Source organism: Balaenoptera ricei, chromosome 18 (assembly GCF_028023285.1).
Source record: "Balaenoptera ricei isolate mBalRic1 chromosome 18, mBalRic1.hap2, whole genome shotgun sequence".
NCBI lineage: Eukaryota > Metazoa > Chordata > Mammalia > Artiodactyla > Balaenopteridae > Balaenoptera > Balaenoptera ricei.
Window position 1 is genome coordinate 72321370 of NC_082656.1, and position 14714 is coordinate 72336083.

A 14714-nucleotide genomic window follows, 5' to 3' on the forward strand; every position below is an offset into this window, starting at 1 on the left:
CTGCTGCCCAAATCGCTGCCCACTGTGCAAGGACATCCAAAAGCCTTCACGTGTTCAATGCTTTCCTCCTTACTGTGTTCTTCCACTCTCTTGGGTGTAGAGACCTCTCTTCTACAGGCCATTTCACTGTTCAGTGTTACAATAAATAAGACTACTAGTTAATAAACTTCATTTTCCTGGCTTAGCAAACAACAGTAACAACGGAAAAGTAATGGTGTAGACAAGAAATTTGCCAATGACATTTCCAGCAGTCTCAAGTTACTCCCTCTTACTGGAATCCCTACATCATTTCTTCTCTCTTTTGTCCTACAAGTTCTTTCCTTCTCCTGTGTCCTCATTTTCATTTGCAAAAATCGGTCTTCTTGTGTTTCTTTCTCTCTGCACCCTGCCGGTGCCACATCCTTACAGGGAAAAGGCGTGCCCTCCCCTTCGTGCTGGCTCCACGTGGACATGGTGGTGACCCATTCAGATCAGGAGGACGAGCAGCCCTCCAGGTAGACAAAGGAAGGAAATGGAAGGAGTCTGGGCCTCCGTAACTTTGTGGAACGGAACCCCCATACTACCCTGGACTTTGATGTGAGAAGAAATAATTTTTCTTGTTTGTCAGTATTACTTTAGATCTCTGTCACAGCAGCTGAACCCATAGCCCTAAAGCGTAAGATTTCCCAAGAAAACTGATCACCTCCACCTTCCCTGGTAAACCATGCCCCGATTCTCTCTTTCAAAAGCTCCATTTCACTGTATGCTCACACTTAACATCCAGGCGGCCTTTTATCCCCCATTCAATCTGACTTTACTATGTTCTAAGTCAGATTTATTGAGGTTTAATTTACATACACTAAAATTCACCCTTTTAAGGTACACAGTTGGGTTCATCTGGACAAGTGAATACAGCCAAGGCACAGTCCATTTCTATCACCCAAAAAACTTCCTCTTGGCCCTTTGAATCCCCTCCCCCACGCTGGCCCCTGGAAACCACTGCTCTGTTTTCTGTCCCTGTAGTTTTCCTTTTTCTAGAATGTCATAGAAATGAACTCATACAGTGTATGGTGTATCGTGTATATGTGACCACAGTGACCTCCTTCACATAACATAACGCTTTCGAGATCCATCCATGTTACTGGATGGAAATCAAATCAATACTTTGTTCCTTTTTATTGCTAAGTAGTATTTCATTGCATGGAGTTACCACAATCTGTCTATCATTCACCAGTTAATGGATGTTTCCAGTTTTTGGCTACTATGAATAAAGCTGCTATGCACATTTGCATACAGGTCTTTGTGTGGATATGTGTTTTCATTTCTCTTTGGTAAATACTTTAGAAGTACAATTGCTGGGTCAAATTATTGGTTCTGTCTTAATATCCTCTCTTATTCATTCATAATGGTTTGTGTCCTCATCCTCAAGCCCACTCTTCCCTCCCAATGCTAGATCTTCATCAGCATCACCAGAAAATGTCATTTTATATTAGTGCAGTTAGAAAGCTAAAAAAAAAAAAAAAAAAAAGACATATGAACAATGACAGGTGCATTAATCTGTTCCACAGACTATTTAAACCCCAGGAGGAAGGTAGACTCATTGGTACAAAAGTTTCCCAATCACTCTGCTAACATTTACACTCTCTTTCATCTTGTCACTACCCTGCCTTTCTATGGTCTCTACCAAACCGTCTGCTGCTTGGCCACAAAGCTCCCCAAAATAATCCTTCTAGGCCCAGGTAAAGTTCCAGCTCCAGCTCCACGTGAATCTCCTACCATGTTGGAGCTCGTACACCTTCCTGCACTCTCCTCTGACTGCATGTTCTCCTTCTCCAAGGACTCTGTGAGCTTCAAGGTTGAGGACGCACCCTCCACTCTACCTGCATTTCTCCTCAATGCCCTGCACAGAACAAACACTATTTGAAACACGCACTCATGGACGGAAGTATGGCTGTTACTGTTCTGCCATCATGTATGTATAGAGCTCACACATATGGCTTAGGAGAAGTCCAGGCAGTACACTTAGAACATGAACCATACCATCCTTTGTTCACTCTTCAAATGAAAGCTCTTTCCTTGCTCAATTAAGACAGAAAATGGTTGAAAGCTAAACAACTGACACTTAAAGGTAGATATTCATCCTGTCCACTGCCAGGTTTCCAGCTTCCCTGAGGAGCACCTGTGGAATGCTAACAATTTCCTTGATTCAGTGTGGGAGGGAAGGAAACTCAAAATGAGTCTGCTGAAATTACAGTTGCTAAAAATAAATGACAGAAAAAACACACCTAAAATATGCTGACCTTAGAGGCAGAGTGGGGTTGGGGGTTGGGAACTCCTCAGTAAGCCCCAATGAGGCCTGCTTTGTATCTTTCTCAAAAACTACTTATGACAAATTCTAAGGACCTCACCTATAAAACACTCAAGTCTGGCACAGTCATATGTAATCAATCCAAACTTTGCAGGTCCATCTGCGGTAGTAAAGAAATTGATTACTTTAGATGCTAGTTCAGAGAGAGGCTCCAATTCACAGCTCTCCTCTGCAAGTGTAGCAAAATGTAGTTTGCTTGGCCACAGACGGGAAGGTGGACATATATACATGGTTGCCTCCATCTTCGGTATAACGGCGTGCAGATTTATCCCTCCCCATACATGGGCATCAGATGGAACAATGCTGCCGGCACCGGGACTGGAAAATGAAGGCCTCAGTTCAAGACACACTAGGCCCCCAAATGTTGATCCACGGCAGATATCCTTGGGCAGGGCGCTTTCAGCAACACTGAAAGCAACATCTGGCTCTTACATGAATCCACAGCCCAGGTGCCCCTACAAGACAGTTGTGTGCCTGTTCATGGCACTTTAAGACAGACTCACCAATGAGGAAAAAAGTCAAGGTCGGGATTATAAACACATTGGATTATATTGACAATCTTCAGCCCAAAAACAGAAAAACTCTGAGGGGATTTGATCATGATTCTGGAAATCACGAGCAGTACAGAAATGGTGAATATGAACTTGTTCCCTAAATCCAGAACACAGGGATCGGAGACTAGGACACGCAATTCTTAAGATGTAAATATAAGACAAACATTAAAATAAATAATTCAAACATAAAAACTCATTACTCCTAAGACATGAGGCAAAGTTAATGCACGCTTCAAAAACTCTGAGAGAAGTTCCTAGATCAAGGTGTGGTTTAGGGGAAGGGTGGCATGATTTAGGGGAAGGATGCTATCTTGGGTGACATGGAAGCAGAAGTCACAGGAGAGGCCCTCTAAAAGTGAATAATGTCAAACTCCCCGAAGTGGTGAGCAGGTGTTTTGAATCTCTTTTTATAGTAAATTATGTTGCAATTAAGCTTTCTCCTTTTGGATGCCTGTGTTTCTTTTCAAACTGGATAATTTTAAAATAAACTACCTCTAAAAACTGTCTGAATGTTGTTTTGAGACCAAGATATAATTAACTTACAGAAAAGGTTGTGCATGGCAGCATCTGAGTGCTTTGTGTAAAGTTCCAAGTACAAACTATTTCCTCGCAGCATTGGAGAATGGGGTTATAGGCTGGGAATGGCACAACACTTGAGATAGGCTGATCCTGCCTCTAGCATGATTCTTGGCTCTGCTCAACTGTGTGACCCTGGGCAGGTCACTTCATGGGTACAGACTTCTGTCTCTACCTCTGTGAAATAAGGGAGGAGTTGGACAAGAAGTTAGCTTTCTGGTCCCTAATGACCCTAAAGTTCTATGGTTAACTTGCCATCTTGAGAAAAGAACATATACAATTAAATTCCTTTATTAATTTTTTATCACAGTTCTCAGATAGATGACACTGAGAGTTGATTTTAAGTATACTTCTCGACCAGTCCCTCCCATTAGGAAGCTTGCACAAACCTCTTAGATAGCCTCATCCACAAGAGGGCAGACAGCAGAGGCAAGAAGAACTACAATCCTGCAGCCTGTGGAACGAAAACCACATTCACAGAAAGATAAACAAAATGAAAAGGCAGAGGACTATGTCCCAGATGAAGGAACAAGATAAAAACGCAGAAAAACAACTAAATGAGGTGGAGATAGGCAACCTTCCAGAAAAAGAACTCAGAATAATGATAGTGAAGATGATCCAGGACCTCAGAAAAAGAATGGAGGCAAAGGTCGAGAAGATGCAAGAAATGTTTAACAAAGACTTGGAGAACTAAAGGACAAACACCTGGAAGAATTAAAAAACAAACAAACAGAGATGAACAATACAATAACTGAAATGAAAAATACACTAGAAGGAATCAATAGCAGAATAACTGAGGCAGAAGAACACATAAGTGACCTGGAAGACACAAGGGTGGAATTCACTGCCATGGAACAGAATAAAGAAAAAAGAACGAAAAGAAATGAAGCCAGCCTAAGAGACCTCTGGGACAACATTAAACTCAACAACATTTGCATTATAGGGGTCCCAGAAGGAGAAGAGAGAGAGAAAGGACCCGAGAAAATATATGAAGAGATTATAGTCAAAAACTTCCCTAACATGGGACAGGAAATAGCCACCCGAGTCCAGGAAGCACAGAAGAGTCCCAGGCAGGATAAACCCAAGGAGAAACACACTGAGACACACAGTAATCAAACTGACAAGAACTAAAGACAAAGAAAAATTATTAAAAGAAGCAAGGGAAAAACGACAAATAACATACAAGTGAACTCCCATAAGGTTAACAGCTGATTTCTCAGCAGAAACTCTGCAAGCCAGAAGGGAGCGGCACGATATACTTAAAGCGATGAAAGGGAAGGACCTACAACCAAGATTACTCTACCCAGCAAGGATTTCATTCAGATTTGACAGAGAAATCAAAAGCTTTACAGACAAGCAAAAGCTAAGAGAATTCAGCACCACTAAACCAGCTTTACAACAAATGCTAAAGGAACTTTTCTAGGCAGGAAACACAAGAGAAGGAAAAGACCTACAAAAACAAACCCAAAACAATTAAGAAAACGGTAACAGAAACATGCATATTGATAATTACCTTAAACGTAAATGGATTAAATGCTCCAACCAAAAGACACAGACTGACTGAATAGATACAAAAACAAGGCCCGTATATACGCTGCCTACCAAGAGACCCACTTCAGACCTAGGGACACATACAGACTGAAAGTGAGGAGATGGAAAAAGATACTCTATGCAAATGGAAATCAAAAGAAAGCTGGAGGAGCAATTCTTCTATCAGACAAAATAGACTTTAAAATAAAGAATGTTATAAGAGACAAGGAAGGACACTACCTAATGATTGAAGGATTAATCCAAGAAGAAGATATAATAATTACAAATATATATGCACCCAACATAGGAGCACTCAATACATAAGGCAAATGCTAACAGCTATAAAAGAGAAAATCGACAGTAGCACAGTAAGAGTGTGGGACTTTAACACCTCACTTACACCAATGGACAGATCATCCAGACAGAAAATTAATAAAGAATACACAAGCTTTAAATGACACAATAGACCAGATAGATTTAACTGATATTTACAGGACATTCCATCCAAAAACAGCAGATAGCACTTTCTTCTCAAGTGTACACGGAACATTCTCCAGGATAGATCACATCTTGGGTCACAAATCAAGCCTCAGTTAATTTAAGAAAATTAAAATCATATCAAGCATCCTTTCTGACCACAACACTATGAGATAAGAAATAAATTACAGGGGAAAAAACGTAAAAAACACAAACACTTGGAGGCTAAACAATACGTTACTAAATAACCAAGAGATCACTGAAGAAATCAAAGAGGAAATCAAAAAATACCTAGACACAAATGACAATGAAAACATGACAATCCAAAACCTATGGGATGCAGCAAAAGCAGTTGTAAGAGGGAAGTTCATAGCAATACAATCCTGCCTCAAGAAACAAGAAATATCTCAAATAAACAATCTAAACTTACACCTAAAGGAACTAGAGAAAGAAGAACAAACAAAACCCAAAGTAGAAGGAAAGAAACCATAAAGACCAAAGCAGAAATAAATGAGAAAGAAATGAAGGAAACGATAGCAGAGATCAATAAAACTAAAAGCTGGTTCTTTGAGAAGATAAATAAAATTGATAAACCATTAGCCAGACTCAACAAGAAAAAAAGGGAAAAGACTCAAATCAACAGAATTAGAAATGAAAAAGAAGTAACAACTGACACTGCAGAAATACAAAGGATCATGAGGGATTACTACAAGCAACCATATGCCAATAAAATGGACAACCTGGAGGAAATGGACAAATTCTTAAAAAGGTATAACCTTCCAAGACTGAACCAGGAAGAAATAGAAAATATAAACAGACCAATCACAAGTAATGAAACTGAAACTGTGATTAAAAATCTTCCAACAAACAAAAGTCCAGGACCAGATGGCTTCACAGGTGAATTCTATCAAACATTTAGAGAAGGGCTAACACCTATCCTTCTCAAACTCTTCCAAAAATTTGCAGAGGAAGGAACACTCCCAAACTCATTCTACAAAGGCCACCATCACCCTAATTCCAAAACCAGACAGAGATACTACAAATAAAGAAAATTACAGACCAATATCACTGATGAATATAGATGCAAAAATCCTCAACAAAATACTAGCAAACAGAATCCAACAACACATTAAAAGGCTCATACACCATGATCAAGTGAGATTTATCCCAGCGATGCAAGGATTCTTCAATACATGCAAATCAATCAATGTGACACACCATGTTAACAAATTGAAGAATAAAAACCATATGATCATCTCAACAGATGCAGAAAAAGCTTTTGACAAAATTCAACACCCATTTATGATAAAAACTCTCCAGAAAGTGGGCAAAGAGAGAACCTACCTAAAAGGCCATATACAACAAACCCACAGCCAACATCACCCTCAATGGGGAAAAACCGAATGCATTTCCTCTAAGATCAGCAATAAGACAGGATTTTCACTCTCGCCACTGTTATTCAGCATAGTTTTGGAAGTCCTAGCCACGGCAATCAGAGAAGAAAAAGAAATAAAAGGAATTCAAATTGGAAAAGAAGAAGTAAAACTGTCACTGTTTGCAGATGACATGATACTATACATAGAGAATCCTAAAGATGCCACCAGAATACTACTAGAGCTAATCAATGAATTTGGTAAAGTTGCAGGATACAAAATTAATGCACAGAAATCTCTTGCATTCCTATACACTAACAACGAAAGATCAGAAAGAGAAATTAAGAAAACAATCCCATTCACCATTGCAACAAAAAGAATAAAATACCTAGGAATAAACCTACCTAAGGAGGTAAAAGACCTGTGCTCAGAAAACTAAAAGACACTGATGAAAGAAATCAAAGATGTCACAAACAGATGGAGAGATATACCATGCTCTTGGATTGGAAGAATCAATATTGCCCAAAGCAATATACAGATTCAATGCAATCCCTATCAAATTACCAATGGCATTTTTTACAGAACAAAAAAATCTTAAAAGTTGTATGGAGACACAAGAGACCCCAAATAGCCAAAGCAATCTTGAGGGAAAAAAACAGAGCTGGAGGAATCAGACTCCCTGACTTCAGACTATACTACAAAGCTACAGTAATCAAGACAATATGGTACTGGCACAAAAACAGAAATATAGATCAATGGAACAGGATAGAAAGCCCAGAGATAAACCCACACACCTATGGTCAACTAATCTATGACAAAGGAGGCAAGGATATACAATGGAGGAAAGACAGTCTCTTCAATAAGTGGTGCTGGGAAAACTGGACAGCTACATGTAAAAGAATGAAATTAGAACACCCCCTAACACCATACACAAAAATAAACTGAAAATGGATTAAAGACCTAAATGTAAGACCTGACACTATAAAACTCTAGAGGAAAACACAGGAAGAACACTCTTTGACATAAATCACAGCAAGATCTTTTCTGACCCACCTCCTAGAGTAATGAAAACAAAAAGAAAAATAAACAAATGGGACCTAATGAAAACTTAAAAGCTTTTGCAAAGCAAAGGAAACTATAAATAAGACGAAAAGACAACCCTCAGAATGGGAGAAAATATTTGCAAACGAATCAATGGACAAAGGATTAATCTCCAAAATATATAAACAACAGCTCATGCAGCTCAATATTAAAAAAACAAACAACCCAATCCAAAAATGGGCAGAAGACCTAAATAGACATTTCTCCAAAGAAGACATACAGATGGCCAAGAGGCACATGAAAAGCTGCTCAATATCACTAATTATTAGAGAAATGCAAATCAAAACCACAATGAGGTATCACGTCACACCGGTTAGAATAGGCATCATCAGAAAATCTACAAACAACAAATGCTGGAGAGGGTGTGGAGCAAAGGGAACCCTCTTGCACTGTTGGTGGGAATGTAAATTAATACAGCCCCTATGGAGAACGGTATGGAGGTTCCTTAAAAAACTAAGAATAGAATTACCATATGACTGAGCAATCCCACTACTGGGCATATACCCAGAGAAAAACCATAATTCAAAAAGACACATGCACCCCAATGTTCACTGAAGCACTATTTACAATAGCCAGGTCATGGAAGCAACCTAAGTGCCCAATGACAAAGGAATGGATAAAGAAGATGTGGTATATATATACAATGGAATATTAGTCAGGTATAAAAAGGAATGAAACTGGGTCATTTATAGAGACGTGGATGGACCTAGAGACTGTCATACAGAGTGAATTAGGTCAGAAAGAGAAAAACAAATATCGTATATTAACGCATATATGTGGAATCTAGAAAAATGGTACAGATGAACCAGTTTTCAAGGCAGAAATAGAGACACAGATGTAGAGAATAAACATGGACACCAAGGGGGCAATGTTGGGGGGCAGGTGGTGGTGGTGGGATGAACTGGGAGATAGGGATTGACATGTACACACTAATATGTATAAAATAGATAACTAAAGAACCTGCTGTATAAAAAAAAATAATATAAAATTCAAAAATAGGGCTTCCCTGGTGGTGCAGTGGTTGAGAATCCGCCTGCCAATGAGGGGGACACGGGTTCGAGCCCTGGTCTGGGAAGATCCCACATGCCGCGGAGCAACTGGGCCCGTGAGCCACAACTACTGAGCCTGCGTGTCTGGAGCCTGTGCTCCGCAACAAGAGAGGCCGTGACAGTGAGAGGCCCACGCACAGCGATGAAGAGTGGCCCCCGCTTGCCACAAGTAGAGAAAGCCCTCGCACAGAAGCAAAGACCCAACACAGCCATAAATAAATAAATAAATAAATTTGAAAAAAAAAATTTCAAAAATAAACAAATAAATAAATATACTTCTCAGGAATGTTTCAGAAGTGTTCCTTACCCATGGCTCCCGTGGTCTAACTGCACGCTTTCCCACATGAACTCCATGAGGGCACAAATCATACTACATTTAACCGTGTAACCTCTGAGCCTGTCATATAATAAGGGCCCAATGAATACTTTCTGAACACATCAGTTATTTTTAAAAATATAATAAGGTTTACTAATCTCTCTGAAGTGATCCCATTTATTTAAAGACAAAAATAATGAAAAATCCAGTAGTTCAGTTATGAACTGAATTGTGTCCTTGTTCCCAACCTTCCCCCAAAATTCATATATTTAAGTCCTAACCCTACCTCAGAATGTAAGTGCATTTGGAGATAGGGTCTTCAAAGAGGAAATTAAGTTAAAATGAGGTCATCAAGATGAGCCTTAATCCAGCAGGATTAAGAAGAGATTAGGACACAGACATATACGGAGGGAAGACCATGTGAGGATACAGGGAGAAGAAGGCCACCCACAAGCCAAGGAGAGAGGCCTCCTGAGAAACCAACCCTACAGACACCTTGATCTCAAGACATCTAGCCTCCAGAAGCACAAGGAAATAAATTTCTGTTGTTTAAGTCCCCCGGTGTATAGTACTTGTGATGGCAGCCCCAGCAGACGATGACAGTCCTAGAGCCTGTCCTGTATAGGGCATTTTTAACAGAAAGGCAAAATAACATGATGTGTGTGTGTGTGCATGCCTGTTTAGCTGCACACTGCCAAGTAGACAACCTGCTAGATTTCTCCCTTGGCAGGCTGTGCTGGCAAGATTTAGATGGTGCGCTACTCTGTGGAAGGCAGGGCCCACCTCCATCTGGCCTCTCCCTGTGCACTAAAATTGGATTTAAAAGAAAAGAGAAAAGAAAGGAAACCTCCTGATCAGGCTCCAGCTCCAGCTCTACTAGAAGAAAAGCACAGCTTTAGGTTCTGAACCACCAGCCTTCCACCTGACAAAATCCACCAGCCTTTCCCCAGGCTTCCTCTCCATCCAGATCCCTTGTCCAGGGGACCTAGATCTTGAGCCTCCCTCCCTGGGGCTCCGCCCTCCTTCCCACGTGCATTGAGGAGGCTGCTGGGCCCCAGGACCCCTGCTCCCTGCACGAGCGCCTGCTGCTCCCGACCACAGGCACCAACACCCGCTTCTGTACAGCTGTGACACAGTGAGAATCCAGTCATACAGCAACTCCGGGACTCCGCGAGTCTCACAAGCAATTCTGTGCACAGCCACCTGGGTTTACTGCGTTGGAATTCTATAAATATTTATCTACACTGAGCCTCAGCCAGCCAGCGGGGGCATCAGGCCAGAGTCTGTTCATCTCATGGCAGAGACCAGTGGGAACCAGGGGACAGCACGGGGACCCAGAGGGTCACACACACCCAGGCACCGTGGGGAGGAGGCGTCGGGGGAGACGGAGTTGTCTCAGAGTCCACTAATTGGCCACAGAGGATGTGTGGTCATACCAGACTTTCCCACCTAAGTTCCTGAGAAATCTCTACAATGTTTGAGACACTTAACAAACACTGGGTAGTTACATTTGAAATGAACGCTTAAACTGCTACTCCCTTTTCAACAGATGTGAAGATTTCTAAGCTAGTCAAAGGAAAAGACGTATTTTTCTCTGGATTTAATAACACAGAGCTCCACGAGTGTGGGCTCTGGAGCCAGACTGGCCCAAAGCCCGGCTCCCTCCATTCACTGCAGGGTGACCCTGGGCAGGTAACTCAAGCACTCTGGTCCCAGTTTCTTCATCTATAAAACTATAAGACTAGTACTTCCCCCATAGGGTTGTTAGAAAGCTAAAATGCCTTACTACTTGGAAAGCCCCTAGAACAGTACTGTGACCGGAACATAGAAAGCAATAATAAGTGTTAGCTACAAACACAATGAAAGAGAATTTCCCGTAAGAACTGCCAGGCAAGCCCCGAGAGGAAGTGACATACCTTAACTTTGGAGTTCTCTATCAAATGCTGAGCCATGGATTTGATCAAAACTTCAAAGAAAAACCATGAATACTGAAAGAAACAAAAGAATCCAGTAAGGAAAACAACAAATCAGAAGGTGAGACATTTACTCCCTTAGGTTGACAATGTCACTGACATGAAACAAGTGTGACCTGAAAACACAGCTGAGCCTCTTGGCGAATGGCTGTCAGAGCAGAGGTGCAAGGCAGATGCACCCACTTCCACGTGTCCAACAATAAACAATGCCATATACTCAGCAGACACTCAGCACGGCACAGCCAACCATCGGTGCCAGCTCATTCGGCACTGGCCTTTCCTCTCGGCTGGGTCCCACCCGTGGACACTTGCCTTTGTAGTCTCTAACTCAGTGTCCTCCAACGGTTTGAATATAATGACTGTGAAACTGAACACAGTAACACCTTGCGGCTCTGTTAGGAGCACAGGTACGAGCAGCAAAGTCAGCGCTGAAGAACTAACTCTGTTACCCCCTTTCAGGAGGTGGTGATTGTCTCCAAAAGCACACAAAGAGGGTGAAATCCATCAGGCCATGAAGTCTGAATTTTCTTCAGTTTCAATACCACAGAGCCACACCGGCCCTCCCAACATACCTTTAGTAGTTTGTTGCTGGTGAGGAAATCGGCGGAAGGCTTGAGAATTGTGGTCATGGATTTGGTCAGCTCTTCGTGCACCGTCTTGTATTCAGAAGCAATATACGGCTCAGCCTTATAAGCATACTTTGAAGAAAAGGGAAAGATATTTTAATGCACTGGTTCTCCAGGTTGGGCTGAAAGCTGGAGAGGCTCCAAAGGATGGAGATCAGGGACCGAGATACAACTGCATGGGTGGGAGAGGAAGGTGTGGAAACGGAAGGTGGGAAGGGTGGTTGTCATGTGACAGGAAGAGGGAGCCCAGGGTGTCTAAAGGGAGCCCATCAAAACATGTGAATCACCTGACTCAGCTGGTGGGACCTCCAGCCCAGAACTCCACCTCCCAAGGACTTTAAGCAACGTGTCGCATGACACTCGGGAACTGATTCCCTAAAGCACCCCAATTTTACTTTTTGAGCTAATACATAACTATAATTCACAGAGGTGTTGAAGGTTAAATAGAACACGTGTAACTTTTTAGAACAGTAAAGGCCACCGTGTTCACGGAATATTGTATGTGAACGACGAACTTGTTGATGTTTATCCTAATGGCATCTCTTACTTTCCTTCATAGTCTTCTAATTTGATGGTGGCCACAGCTAACCTTCCCATCTTTAAATTTCTATGTCATTTGGATCACATTATTTGCAAAACCCATGAAAGGACGAAATGTAGCTGAAAGAATGAAATTCAGTAAATGAAGGAATGGCTACCCCTCTTTGGACTTCCCCGCGTTCAGGTGCAAGCACCTGCCATAGGCATAGAAGATACAGCAGAGGTGTTAAGTTCCATCCCAAATGCATCCCCAAATGACTAGATTAAAAAAAGTAAGTCCTCAGAAGGAAAACTGGAGAGCCACAGATTTAAATGACCGGGGCAGTTTCATTTACATACCTTAACATATGACCTCAAGTGGCTCTCCAATCCTTCCTCATGGCACTGGGCAACCACATGAATAATGACCCTACACACCACAGGAATGAATAAAGCAATGAATAGTAATGTGACAATGGAAACGTTTCATTATTATCACAGTAGTAGTAGAACAGTGATGATGCTATTGGCACCACAGGAAACGAGGAAACAAGGAATCAGACGGGGTCCCCGCGTATGGGATCAAAAGAAATTTCTTAACTGTAATGCTCAACACATACTCGCACCCCAGATACGTGTGACTGTGCTCCAGATGCGGACAGACTGAAAGGGAAGAAGAGCATCCACCTCTCTCTGCCTCTCTCACCGTGTCACGTTGACGGCGACTTCCTCCTGGGTTGCTCGGGTGAGGACACGGAATAGCTGGTTTAGGATGGTGGGCAAGAAGGCGATCATCACGTGACCTTCCATCGCGTGCAGGCTCTACAGACGTGGAATGGCGAAGTTCATGTTATCTTTTTAAAAGTAAGCCAACCCCAAGAAGTTTCCACTTAGTTCCAAATAAGGATGGAAGAAATCCATCTTAAACAAATGGAGACAGTGGCAGGCAGACTAATGGACAAAGATGTCCACGTCCTAAACCCCAGAACCTGTGAATGTGTTACATGGCAAAGGGGAATTAAGGCTGCTAATCAGCTTAGCTGGCCTTGAGACAGGGGACTCTGCTGGATTATCCAGGTGGGCCCGAAGTAATCACAAGCACCCTTAAAAGTGGAAGAGGGAGGCAGGAGAGTGGGGGGAAGAATGTTCAGAGATGCAACATTGCTGGCTTTGAGGTGGAGGGAGGGGCCACAAGCCAAGGAATGAGGGCAGCCTTTAGGAGCTGGAAAAGGGCAGGAGATAGATCCACCCCTAGAGTTTCCAGAAAGGAACTCAGCCTGGTTTTAGCCCAGTGAGACCCGTGTCAGACCTGTGACCTACAGGAAGTGTAAGAAAACAGATTTGTGTTGTTTTAAGCCACCATTTTGTAGTCATTTGTTACAGCAGCAATAGAGAATGAATAAAAGGCTCTTATTCAAGTCACATGGCTCTTACGATGTAGCTGAAAGGGGACCTGGAGCAGTAATTTCAGAATCCCCATTCCATTTTCCTTGCTTAAATCAAACAAATTCCACTTCTCACGTTTCTTCTATTTTGTCCCCATGCTTAGAATGCCCTTTTTCAAAATGCTCCCCTAGAATCACGTTCTGGGTGAAACTCCCCTAGACCAACCCTCCTGCTCTCCCTGTGCCATGACTCCAGGAGCCCCCCAGCCTGCCCAAAGCTGGGGTTGGTTATGTGCATCATTTCTGGTTTTTCTGCCCACCTAGCAAGCATTCACCAAGTTTATGTTGTCCCCTACAATGAATAAGAAGTTACTTAACGGTGGGACTAAAGTCACTGCTTTTTATGTGCCTGTGACTGTGCTCTGCGCCCAGTGAGCACTCACAGGGAGGGCCTCTAAGTGGGTGGTTTTCTAGGCAGAATAATGTGTTTTAGGTCCAGCCTGAGAAAAGGATATGTGGGGCTGGAATGAAGATCACAGTGGTATTATTTCCGAATCCACTTCTTCCCACTATCTAAAACCATATAGATGCCATCAGTGTGAGGGCATCTAGCTAAGAGCAGCCTTATAAGATTTCCAAGGGGTAAGAAGAACACTCAACCGCCAAATAAAAAACCCAACCTACTCTACACTCATTAAAAAGGGGTTACTAAGAAAGCTATCTGATACCTTAAGGTATTTTACAAGTTCACTCCCTAAGGCTTGGGCTCCGGATTCGGTTTTCTGACAGTACTGGAAAAAATTATGCAAGTGCTGATCCTGGGGAGATAAAAGAAGAAAAGAAAATGAAAGCTTATTAGCATATCTGCTGTGGAAACAGAAGTATTCG

The 14714-nt window shown here is 42.1% G+C and overlaps 1 protein-coding gene across 11 annotated transcripts in view; it reads right to left on the reverse strand.

The window, feature by feature from the left end:
- The window catches only part of DOCK9 (dedicator of cytokinesis 9), a 324209-nt gene that overhangs the window by 74241 nt on the left and 235254 nt on the right, over positions 1-14714 (reverse strand). For all 11 annotated transcript variants that reach the window (XM_059903279.1, XM_059903276.1, XM_059903274.1 and 8 more), the window contains 5 exons: positions 14555-14644; positions 13148-13263; positions 12802-12871; positions 11869-11994; positions 11240-11311 (listed from right to left, as the gene is read on the reverse strand). In XM_059903279.1, coding sequence (XP_059759262.1) covers positions 11240-11311; positions 11869-11994; positions 12802-12871; positions 13148-13263; positions 14555-14644 — 474 coding nt within the window. The remainder of the gene's footprint in view (positions 1-11239; positions 11312-11868; positions 11995-12801; positions 12872-13147; positions 13264-14554; positions 14645-14714) is intronic.